This window comes from Peromyscus leucopus, chromosome 17, assembly GCF_004664715.2.
Source record: "Peromyscus leucopus breed LL Stock chromosome 17, UCI_PerLeu_2.1, whole genome shotgun sequence".
NCBI lineage: Eukaryota > Metazoa > Chordata > Mammalia > Rodentia > Cricetidae > Peromyscus > Peromyscus leucopus.
The window spans coordinates 29,659,166-29,671,590 of NC_051077.1; the positions used below are offsets into that span (position 1 = coordinate 29,659,166).

The 12,425-nt window shown below is 41.7% G+C and overlaps 1 protein-coding gene across 8 annotated transcripts in view; it reads left to right on the forward strand.

Moving 5' to 3' along the window:
* The window catches only part of Fat1 (FAT atypical cadherin 1), a 123,541-nt gene extending 116,395 nt beyond the window's left edge, over positions 1-7,146 (forward strand). For 4 of the 8 annotated variants that reach the window (XM_028881124.2, XM_028881129.2, XM_028881125.2 and 1 more), the window contains 3 exons: positions 2,279-2,338; positions 4,591-4,626; positions 5,609-7,146. In XM_028881124.2, the coding sequence (XP_028736957.1) occupies positions 2,279-2,338; positions 4,591-4,626; positions 5,609-6,237 (725 nt within the window). In that variant the 3' untranslated portion in view covers positions 6,238-7,146. Of the gene's footprint in view, positions 1-374; positions 428-2,278; positions 2,339-4,590; positions 4,627-5,608 lie in introns of those variants that run through there. The other 4 variants (XM_028881130.2, XM_028881131.2, XM_028881128.2 and 1 more) reach the window with 3 other exon arrangements.
* The last annotated feature ends 5,279 nt before the right edge of the window (positions 7,147-12,425 follow it).

Sequence of the window (12,425 nt, forward strand, 5' to 3'; positions counted from 1 at the left end):
CGCCTGCCTAGTATAGACAAGGGGCCTGGACTCAGTCCCTAGTTTACGAAACAAAACGTTCTTACTGAAGTGCTGTTTTAACTATATCAATAGGAAAGAAAAAATAGCTCGTTTCACCTGTTTGGCTACCCTTGTATTTGTACTTTTTTTTTTTTTTTTTTTTTTTTTTTTGCATAACAGTAACTGTTATGGAAACTTTGGTTTTTTTTTTTTTGTTTTGTTTTTTTTTAACTTCTGACCGTGCACGGCACACGCGCGCGTCTGTGCCCCTTCTGAGAAAAGATGTGTAGAAGTCTGAGATGTTCGCTTTCCGTCACACCTTTGGTATTACAAGGTTTTATTTGTTTCCTCCCCGCCCCGCACTGCTGCCCCAGCTCCCATTTGGATCAGAGCACACTGACTGAGAGCAGAGTTTAAGAGACGGCTAGTAAGTCGGATTATATTCCTAATGAAGAAGGTTTGGCAGGGGGATCGAGGACACCAGCTGCGGTTAATCTGGTTTTCCCAGGATGGAGTGCACTGATAGCAGCTTTGCTGTGTTAGTGCATGTATGGAGCGTTATCAGTACTGTGATAGTGGTTGTCTCCTGGAACTGGTTGAATCTCAGAATATCTGTAGGCTCCATTTTAATTTTTCTCCATGTGTAAAAATGCAATGGGTTTTACATATGAAGACTATTTTAGCATTGTAAAGAAGAAATTTGCTAATAGCTGTCAGTTTCAAAATCACATAGTCCATGACCAGAGCATATTAATGAATCACATCTATGGGTCCCTGGGTCTGCCTGTGTATAAAACCTTGCAGAGCCCTTTCCTCGTTAGAGGCGACCGTATATTCCATTTCTTGGAGATTTCAATCATGTTTTAACATTATGTAAAGCACACCCTTGCTTACTACGGGTGGAGAACATAGATCTATTGTTGCTTACCAAACCAACAAGAACAAACCAGGATCATTTCCTTCATTAGTTTCAGTTTTCAAAAGTTTATATTGTCAGCTTATGTGATTTATACGTTAGCCCCTTACATGCTATTCAAAAATACGTTGAGAATTCTGTCAGTATTTTCTTTCTTTTTCTAGTCTTTTTTGTTTTTTGTTTTTTTTTTCTTTTAAACCTCAGTCTCAACAATATTCAGACGCTTTTGAAAAGTCATTGCCAGGTTAGTTACGGAAGTTAATTTTTAGGTGACTCGGTGTGAGGGAAGGTCTGCTCAGGACTGCAGGTGTTTTATCATTACATCTGTCATTTTCGGTCATAAAGTTCAAGTGCCGAGTCCACATTTCACATTCCATCTGTCATTTTCTGAGCCACTCTAGGAGTTAACGCTTAGCCATTCAAGAGCTCACCGGCAGTTCTTTGTGGTTCTGGAGTTTAGGGGTCCACTGTGTCCCAGGACTGAGAGGGCCACATCTCCTCAAGCTCTCTTACTTTTCTCGTTTCTCCAGTGCCTAGAAGTCATTTACTTTCTTGCTAATTAAGGCTTTTAGCTTTCACAGTTCATTTTGCTCCCCATTCAGTACCTGTAGTAAAAATGCCAAGCTCCAGCCACAGCTGGATGGCTCCCTTTTACAGGCTGGTCCAGTTCACTCAGCCCACCCACCAAATTCAGGAAAATCTCTCCATCTCCCCTCATATGAGCCTTAAAGACAGCAGGAAGGTTTTGTTTGTTTGTTTGTTTTTCCATGTATTAGGCATTATAGTCATTAGATCCCAGGATTAGAATGTACCAACTGTTTACATGATGCACATTTATGTTGACATTGGTACTTTAAAACAAATGAAAAAGGAGTCTAAACAGTATCTGTGAGACGAGAAATACATGCTAAGCAAAAGGAACATGACCAATTTATGTTGTATACATGTTGCACATGTATCTCCCTAGATTTCCTTATTCTCGGGCAATATACTAGTTCCGTGAATGTGTAATCTTTTGTCCAGGAGATGTAAATCTGAATTGTTTTTCCCCTGATATAATCCATAATTATAATTGTAGAAAATAGTTAGCCAAAGCTTTTCCCCTAACATCCACTAAAACATGGCCGCTTCATTCACTTGACTAATAGTAACAAGCCTATAGCTTGATTAGAAATGTCCTGAGACCCATAACTAGTAGGGAGAGTGCAGGGGTCGCATATAATTATCTAATGGTATCAAAGCATTCATTGTGAGCTTTTTAATTAGGGGATAAATTGCTTTAGATTAGGAATTTTATTTGATGCACTGTCTTCTAGTAAATGAGGATTTTCCTAATTGACTCCTTTTCTGCCTTTTTACAAGCTTCCATAGTGACTGTAATACACCTTGTCAACGCTGTCGTTGACACGGTGAATAAAGAAGGTATAAGTGCTTGTGTTTTGTGTTTGTGACTTGAAGTGACTGTCAGCGGTGTGATGTGTTTCTCCTTATTGTCCTGTTATTAGAATAGTTCATGTTTAGTGGCTTTCATTTGGGGAAGTATATGTTCACAGTGTAAGTGCATATGAAAATATTTCTATGTCTTTTTGTTACTTGTTTTAGGTATTATGGGGGCTGCTGGTTCCCAGCACCAATTTTTGACTGAGTAGGTCTGTGTTGGGCCTGAGAACTTTCATTTTTAATAAGTTTCCAGTTGATTTGGAGCTAGAAATTTCCTGATGTAAAAGCCATCACTCGGGGATTACTTGCATAGACGATCAAAAGCACGTGTATACACTTGACTACACACACAGTATACACACACACACACACACACACACACACACACACACACACACACACAGGGCTGGGGGTGGGGTGGCACAGTGGATAAAGTGCTTGCCATACAAGTGGCAAGTGTGAGGACCAGTTCATATTCCCCAGGACCCATGTAAAGGAGGGTGGGCTTGATAGCCTGCTGGTAATTCCTGCCTTGGAAGGCGGAGGCAGGGAATCCTCAGAGCAAGTTGGCTCTGGGACTATCCGCGAGCTCTAGGTTTGATTGAGAGACTCTGCTGAAGGTGACGAGAAACCGAAGATATGTCCCAACATCAACACTGGCCTTTCACATGCACACACATGTACACACATGTACACACACACACACACACACACACACACACACACACACACACAAACAAAAAAAAAAAAAACCAGAAAAAGACAAACAGCACTCAAGCATCTCCAGCAGTAAACACGCGGATTCTTCCGCCAAGGACATGTCAACAAACACCTTTTAGGTGGGAGAGGCGAGGTTTCCTGGTAGATTTGGAGGGAGAGGAGCAGGGCAAGTGTCTCACGTCAACAGTTTCAGTTACTACGGGAACTTCATTTTCCTTCAAAGTACCATGTTTTCACTTTGTAAGTCAGAGTGTTATCTGTGTTTTGTCTGCCCAATTTTAGTTGAAACCTGATGACATTCCAATACGTTAAATATTGAGAGTTTAAAGAAGCAGAAATTTAAACAGTTTTTAAAGTCTCTTCCATGTAATTTCTACTGATTTTTTTTTTTTTTTATCTGAAGTGAGTTTAAAGTGGAAAACTCACATAAGTTTAAAGGGTTTTCAAATGCACAGTCAATAACAAAGGTTGCCAATCCTCATTTATAAAGAAATTTACTACATTGTAGTAAACGAGCAAACAACTCCATAGATACTTTTCCTAAAATTACTCACTTTATTCATACTATGGAAACATCTGTCGTTTCTACTTTTATTTAAACTCTGCCACAGATGTCAATCAAGTATTAATTTGTCAAAATTAGTCCATTGTCTTGGTTTTCAAGGACATGATGGAGTACCCAGAAAGCATGACCCCTGTTCAGAAGAGTGTTCGTCCTTCTGTCTTATAGTGATGCTGACTGATCTAAAGGGTCATATTTGAGCCACGATGTCTTGTTTAATTCTACCATAATCCGTGGGGTTTTCACCTCATTTCAGATAGACAACCAATCTGAGGTTTACCTAGGCTAATCGTTCCACGGTCCTGAGATTTTTCTACCCACTACCTTGGACATGGGGCTAGAGTTCTGTGTGTAGTGCAGTCACGGGAGAGAGAGTATAACTATAGATTGGGTGGGAAGGGGCCAGACAATACATGTAGCTAATTAAGGAGTTCCCTAGGGAAAGGCTAACAGTATAAGTATGAAATTGGAAGTGAAAGGGACTAAGGTCTTGGGAGGTGGTCAACTCCTGGTTGTGAGCATGGAACATCGGTTTCTTCGACACTGTACTCTGGAAGGTTGTGATGTGCTTTAAAGTGTGTGCACTGTGTGGCTCCATGTGTTTTTAAATTATCACTTAAGTAACCGATCAGTACATTTTGTACATTTTGCATTAGTGTCTGTAGTTTATACTTTTCCTAAGAAAATTCTGTTTCCAGGATTCGTAGCAAAGTCTCTAGCTTATCATCAATCATCTCCTTTTTCCGTTTCCCCATCCCATTCAGTTTGTACAACATGAATTTCTCATTTGCACTCGTTAGAGAGAATGAGGTAAAGACAGCGTGTCTGTCTGGCTGGCTGGGTCTTTACAAACACATTGTATTGTACCATGCGCTCATCTGTGTTGCCATTTCCGACGTCTATCTATTTTAATTATCAATGTTTTCTTTTCTTTCTACTCTGCCACCAAAAGAATCTTTGGCTGCTCCTGACCTCAGCAAACCAAGAGGTGACTTATGCATGCCAGCTGTGCATTAATAATCACTAAAAATCTTTGGTAAAGATAGACCCAAGGCCGACTTGCTTCACTGGGGTGCTTGGTGCTGTATCTCAGACTGTGGTTGCGCACTGCCTTGTAAGATGGGTCTCCTAACCTTCTCTTAGCTGTCAAAGGAATTTTTTTTTAAATCCTAAGAGGAGAAAAAGAAAAACACCTACTCCTAAGTTAGGGCTTGCTTTTCTTTTAAAAAAACAAAATGAAAAGAAAAAGATATTTTCATAATCTCCAGAATGATCCTTAGTCCCTTTAAATGTAACAAAGATTGATTGGTATAGCCTGTTACAGACTGTTATTGTTAACACTTACTTGGTTATATTTTGTTTGATTTAGGGACATGGTTTGATACATAGCCTGTATTAAAATAATTCATCATGGCTAATAAAAATATGACTATTACTGTTACTTTTACTACTGAACTTAGAATGCTAAAGGCTATTTTTATTATTTTTAGATTTGCCTTAATTAGTTTTTTTTTGTTTTTTTTTTTGTTTTTTTTTGTTTGTTTGTTTTTTTTGGATGACAGAGAGCACAGAGCCCAGTAATGTTTGGAATTTCCCCCACTAGAAACCTTGGCTTTGAAAGCTTCTTACTAACTTCCTATACTGCCTTCATGTCGAGCAGGGCCAGCAGTTACAGAAGGGAGGTCGAAGCGTGGTTAGGGTTGGTTGTAGAAAACTGCATGTGTTTTAAATGGTATAGGTGCTTCTTTCTGTTGGAACTCTGTTGCCTTGAATGTCTGATGTGTACTAAAACCACAGGTCCACATTTCTGGAAATAGAGTCACTGTGTTGGGGTGGGGCTGTGCAGAGAGATGCGCTTGGAATGAATGCACATATACGTCCTGTGTCTTGCCTCTGATACACTGAGCTCTTTCCCCAAGGCACAGAAGCTTAAAGAAACCAACTGAAATCTTGTTTTCTTTTCTACCAAGGGTACCACTGGGATACATCAGACTGGATGCCGAGTGTTCCCCTGCCAGACATACAAGAGTTCCCCAATTACGAGGTTATTGACGAGCACACACCCCTCTACTCGGCAGATCCAAACGCTATTGACACTGACTATTACCCTGGGGGTTATGACATTGAAAGTGACTTCCCACCCCCACCAGAGGACTTCCCTGCGCCCGATGAACTGCCACCATTGCCTCCAGAATTCAGCGACCAGTTCGAGTCCATACACCCACCCAGAGACATGCCCGCGGCGGGTAGCTTGGGATCTTCCTCCAGAAGTCGACAGAGGTTCAACCTGAATCAGTACCTGCCCAATTTCTACCCCGTCGATATGTCTGAACCTCAAAAGCAAGGCACTGGCGAGAACAGTACGTGTAGAGAACCCTATGCCCCCTACCCTCCAGGGTATCCAAGAACCTTCGAAGCTCCCACGATAGAAAACATGCCCATGTCTGTGTACGCCTCCACAGCTTCCTGCTCCGACGTGTCAGCGTGCTGTGAAGTGGAGTCTGAGGTCATGGTGAGTGACTATGAGAGTGGAGATGACAGCCACTTTGAAGAGGTGACAATCCCTCCGCTCGATGCCCAACAGCATACAGAAGTGTGACCCTCAAACTCCTCCCCAAAGTGCCTGGACTTTAGCGAAACCTAGAGGTGGTATCCGTGATCTCCACGTTTGTTCTCTGCAGCCGCCTTCCATGCTTCCCAGTGAGCCGCCGTGGGCGGGGCCGCACGGAACCCCACTGCCGTGGGCGGGGCCGCACGGAACCCCACTGCCGTGGGCGGGGCCGCACGGAACCCCACGCCTCTTGACATGTTAGCCATTTCCAGTGTCCCCACCGACGGTCGTCATCAACGACGACGGGGTTTTTCAATCGCCTGTGCCATTTCTGAGCGTCTTCGCGTAACTTAGATGTGTCTCTGTTAAAATAACGAAACAGAAGTCGGTCCTGTCACCCTGTTAGCGTGAGTCATGTATTTATATAGATCCGATTATTTTATAATTTTGCTTTTTTGTGTGTGTGTAAATTTTATGTACAGATTTGATTTTTTTTAAACCCCCCCCCCCCCATAGTTTTAACTACGTTTTCAGAACGCGTTGGGCCTTTTGTTTTTCCTCCGGATCTGGGTGGTGTTAGTGTCGTCCGTCGCCTGGCACCCTGATTCTCTCATGTAACCAGGGTCTCGCTCTGTTCTCTCCCCCTGAAGTTATGACATTTCATTAACACATTTCAGACTAGTCATTTGTTCCTAGCTGTACATACAAGGTGAGGAAGACCTGTTAGGGGACATGTCTTAAATGGGTTGCTGTATGAGGATTGTAAACATTTTTCATTATTGGAAAGTGTAAAGGGGACCGTCTGCATACCTGTTTAGAACCAAAACCACCACGACACAGTTTTTATAGTGTCTGTATATTTGTGATGCAATGGTCTTGTAAAGGTTTTTACTGAAAACTATCATTAGCCAGCCTTTCTTACTGACAATAAATTATTAATAAAATACTTTAGCTTTACTGCCTGGTTTTCTTCTGCATTTATGTTACTGTTCGTGATTCACCTGGTAAATTGAAATAGAGGATTCGATACTGAGGTGAAGTCTCTTTCCGGTTGACAAAGCCAGGCCAGGCCATCCTTACGTATGTGGTAGCCACTTGGTGGCAGAATATGGCTAGTACATTTTTTTTAAAGAGCCTCTGCATATTCTTAAGTCCTCCTTTCCCAGCTTCCTTATTGCTGGGATCATAGTTGCCTACAAACATGCCCAGTTGTAAAAACACATCTATTATAATTATATTATATTATATAGACACATACATGTATATATAGATACGTGTTGTATACACACACACACACACACACACACACACACATATATATATATATCTTTTCCATGAAAATTTCCCCCTTATACATTTTTAATTGATGAATACTTTTCCTAGCCATAATTTGAAAATCCTTGTCGAGGTCATATATCTGTAGCAGGTTTTCTTGGGCTGCCAGCCCCCAAATCATAATGCGGAGACTATAAATTATGAATGCTCGGCCTTATCTTATGCCTGTCCCACTGGCTCTTATAACTGAATTTAACCTGTTTCTCTTCATCTATGTTTTCCCTTGGGGCTTTTTACCTTTCTTTCCTTCTGTATGTTCTACTTTTCCTGTTTGTTCCATGGCTGGCTGGCTGGCCCCAAGCATCTCTCTCTCATTCTCTCTCTCATTTTTTAAGCCTAGATTTTTTCCTCCTACTTATTCTCTCTGCCCACCAGCCCCACCTATCCCTCTCCTGCCTAGCTATTGGCGGTTCAGCTTTTTATTAGACCAATCAGGTACCTTAGGCAAGCAAGGTGAAACAGTAATACATCTTTTTTTTTTTTTTTTGATTTTTCGAGACAGGGTTTCTCTATGTAGCTTTGCGCCTTTCCTGGAACTCACTTGGTAGCCCAGGCTGGCCTCGAACTCACAGAGATCCGCCTGCCTCTGCCTCCCAAGTGCTGGGATTAAAGGCGTGCGCCACCACCGCCCGGCTAACAGTAATACATCTTTACATATCATAAACAAATGTAACACACCCTTACTTAGTTAAAATGACATTCCACAACATATATATCACTTAGGAAGCATTTTTCCTCACTGTTGTCATACACTCACACTTGAATATGAAATCTAAAGGTATTTTCTGTTTATATTGTTAAAAATCCATCTGTTCAGCGGGTATTTATAGGATTAAATGCCAGCCAGCGTGGTATGGATTACAAAGAATCATGATTGCTTAGGGCTTTAGAAAGGCGTTGGCCTTGCACTCAGTGTGGTAAACATCTTTGTCAAATTGTCTCTGTGTGTATGTGTGTGTGCACGTGTGTAAATGTGTGTACAGTCACACAATTTAAAAGAGCAGAAAGCTAGCATGTATAGTAGTGTTCGTCCATCCCGTGCACTCTGCTCCTGTGACAGACAGCCCCTGGAGCTGTTCTCAGCAGTCTCCTGAATTTTCAAAGTGCTGTGTTGTGCCTGTTGACACTGTGACGCTGTTGGAGGACTGCATCGTGTTACCCTTCCTTACAATGCAGTTTTTAGATGAATCCACAAATAGCGTTCATATTATTGAGTGTATGCAACTATTCCAGATCGAAACTAACTAGCACGTGATGGCCATTCCCTTAATTTTTATTTTACCTGTTTTTTTTTTAAACATGTGTCTGACTCATTCAAGTTGGTGTGTGTGTGTGTGTGTGTGTGTGTGTGTGTATTGCTTACATACAGTGCACAGATTGACAAAATTCTCTGCTTTCTTGAGGCTGACATGATGGTGGGGATGACAAATCACTTAAGTATAAAATAGTGTATAAAGCCATGTGACTTAAGGAGACAGATTTTGATTTGGAAAGTGACACCTGTCTATGAGGGAAGAAGAGACCTGGAGTTTTGAGAAGGCGAGCTGCCGTTTGAATGAAATCCAGTGGTTGAGACGACGGACACATGAACGCCTGGGAAACGAGTGTTCCAGGCGGAGGATGCTTACTGGTCAAGCATCTTTGATAAAGCTGGAGAAAACAGACTACGGTGGGAGGTGGAATCCCATCTGCCCTCCACTTCTTTAGCCCTTTGGCGTTTGTACCTTCACGGGATGCCGAGCTGTCTGGGAGGGTGGACCAGGGATGCAAGACACCGCCCTTCTGGGATCGTTCAGGTGGTCGTTCCTGGCGATGGCCAGTTTGCTTCTGCTCAGAGCATCAGTCAGTAGGCAGGATTGGAACGGATGAGTAGAAATGACAGCCTCTTCAAGCATTTTATGAAGACTTCAGGAATAAAATCAGCCCATTTAAAAGCTGCCATTCCATAATGACTGTTACCTTTTAGTTCAGGAAAATAAATGATTTTGTATGTATTCAGAATCAGCCCATCACCCAGAAGCAGCTGTCACTTCATGTGTGTGCTGAGTTAACTTTGTGAATGCATCACTTAAGTGTGATACCCACTAAATTGGTACAATTGTCCTTGTGCCAAGCCTTGCACCCTGCTGGCTCACTTCAAAGAGTGAGATCCTTTTTCAAATACTATCTTAAGGAGATGCAAAGTAGCTCTTTGCCAAAAGTTAGCCATTCTCCTGTCCGCTACTTTTAAGACTTTTTTTTCATTTCTTTATTATGCATTTCAGCATTAACAGCCTTAAATATTAATGTTTGCTTCTCTTCAGGACAGATTTCTAGAAATGTGGATCATCTGTTCCTAGAACATGGCTTATATTTTTGGTTGTGAGCCTAGCCTTTAACGGCTGAGCCATCTCTCCAGCCCGAACATTGCTTATGAAACTGGAATTCCAGGAGTGTGAAGCTGGAGCTTCAGCAGGCATCTTGCTACAAATTCTTTGACACGGACAGTCTCTACTATGATGTTGTAGTAATACTTTCTCCCTTCCCCTTGCATTGAGAAAGCAGCCCAGCAGGGCCAGCAGGGCGATAGCTCCACAATAGACTAGCCAGAGAACACAGAACAATCCTATCCCCTAATCACCTACTGAAAAGAAAAATTAAGAAAATTTATTTCGATGAAAATAAAATCTAGACAGAAAATGAGTCATCTGTGACATTAGCTTTAATTTTGAGTCAATTTTCAGGAACTTGTGTAAAGGTAAGTTTGGGGTTTGGCATCCATGAGATCTCACAGCAAACTATCTTGACCCCCCACTCCCCCCCAATTCCATCTGTCTTGAGATAATTGTATCCTATGAACTACAGCCTCTCCCTGCACTTGCTGGCAGTGGGGAATATTATATCTGAATTCAGGCTACTGAGACTAGTCGGGAACTCTGAAGGTCACCGTGGACCGTATTTTCTGTCGCAGATTCATTCTATGGACTTGCTGTTTGCTCTTCAGCAAAGACATTAGGTTCCATTTCAATTAGTGCACCAGCTGAGGGGAGAGTTGTTTGTCAGAATTTAATTTCCTCGCTAGCAGTTTACAGCCTCGGCTGTGCACAGAAGGAACCACTTGAATAGAATGGGAATGGAAAGCTTGTTTCTTTTTTTTTTTTTTTTATTTCCCCAAGAAAATTCCAAACCTCATGAACGCTTAGGCACTTAATGGCCTCGTTGTGCTGGGTGGACATGTAAGAGGCTACCTTTCCAAATGATGTTAGTCCCTGGAGGAAGAAAACATGATATATTTCAAGGAAAATGTCATCAGGCCAAATATATCTTGTAAAGAGCTAATAGTGTACACATATGTGGAAGAGATGATTAATAGGAGCTATTTTTCTACATCGGAGCCATTATCCAATTATCTCAAGGGGTGAGATGAAGTTGTCAGAGTACTTAATGACTATCACTTCAATTCATTTTAATGTTCATGGGCCCTAACCAATAGTTTTGATGCGAGGATGCACCTCTCCTGAGCATGTGTTGACCTCCAGTCAAACACTCAAGAGCCCAGTTCTGCTTTTTCAAATCCACAGTGTTAGCCTACCACAAGCGAGGGCTATGGCGACATATTTACATTTTGTTCTAGTTTTTGTGATTGGTGCTTATATATATATATTTTTTTTGTCTCAAAAGGGATTCTTATATCCTTTTTCTAATTACAGATATTAAATATATGCATCATGTTTTGCTACACATAGTACAATGATTAATTGATATTCAAGCAAATTCATATTTAGTCTGTCATCTCACAGATGTTACGAGGGTGTGTGTGTGTGTGTGTGTGTGTGTGTGTGTGTGTGTGTGTGTGCATGTACACATGTGAAAAGTACTGAGACCTAGGCATGTTGTCACAGGACTCTAATGTCAGCATTTTGGGAGGTAGAGGCAGGAGAATCATGAGCTTCAGGCCAGTTGGGCTACATAGCAAGAGAATGTCGATAAATAAACAGTACCTAAAATTTACTCTGTTGGCAAATGTCCTGTTGAACGAGAAATGTCTCCCACAGGCTCATATATTTGAGCACTGGTCCCTCATAGTCTCGTGTATGTGAACGCTGATCTCCAGACAGTTAGTGGTGCTGTCTGGGGTGATTTTGGTGGTAGAACCTTGCTGGAGGAAGTAAGTCTATTACTGGTGGTGGGCTTTGAGATCTCATAGGTAAGCCTCACTTCCGGTTCACTTCATGTCAGGGGTTGAGATGTGATGATCTTTCCACATCCTGGTGTGGCTCCTTGCTCTTGTGCCTCCCTGCCATTATGGATCCTCCCTCTATAACTCTTCCTTCCAAAGTCGTCTTGGGTGTGTTACCACACAGCAACAGAAAAGGAACTCAGAGCTGTGGTCTTCATGCTGTGCATCAGCTCTCCGGGTCCTACTCAGGCTGTCTGTGTGAAACTTGGTGCCCTTTGGCCTCCACCTCCCCGCTCCTTCATGTCCCTCACCCCCAACAGCCTGATTTCACTTCTCTCAGTTTCTATGTATCTGTATTTGTGGTTCTGTTTGTTCAGAATTTAAGTGAAATCAGGTATTTTGCTGACTCATCTGATTTAGCACAACGGCTTCCGAGGTCATCCACGTTGTGGCAAATGTCAGCATCTCCTTTTGCATTACCAAAAGAAGGTACCTGGTGGTTTGAGAATATGCTTAAATAAAATACATTTCATTTTCAAAACCAAAGAATGAAAGTATTAAATAAATCCAGGCCTGGGAGACTTGAAATGTATCGCACAGAAAACAGGCAAATTTTTCAGCTAAAAAGCAGAATAGAGGAAATTTGAAGCTAAAAAATGCAGGGAATCTATATTTGTGAATTTATGATTAGCTGAGGATTAATTTAACTTTTAAAGAGATTTTATTTATTTTGGCTTTTTAT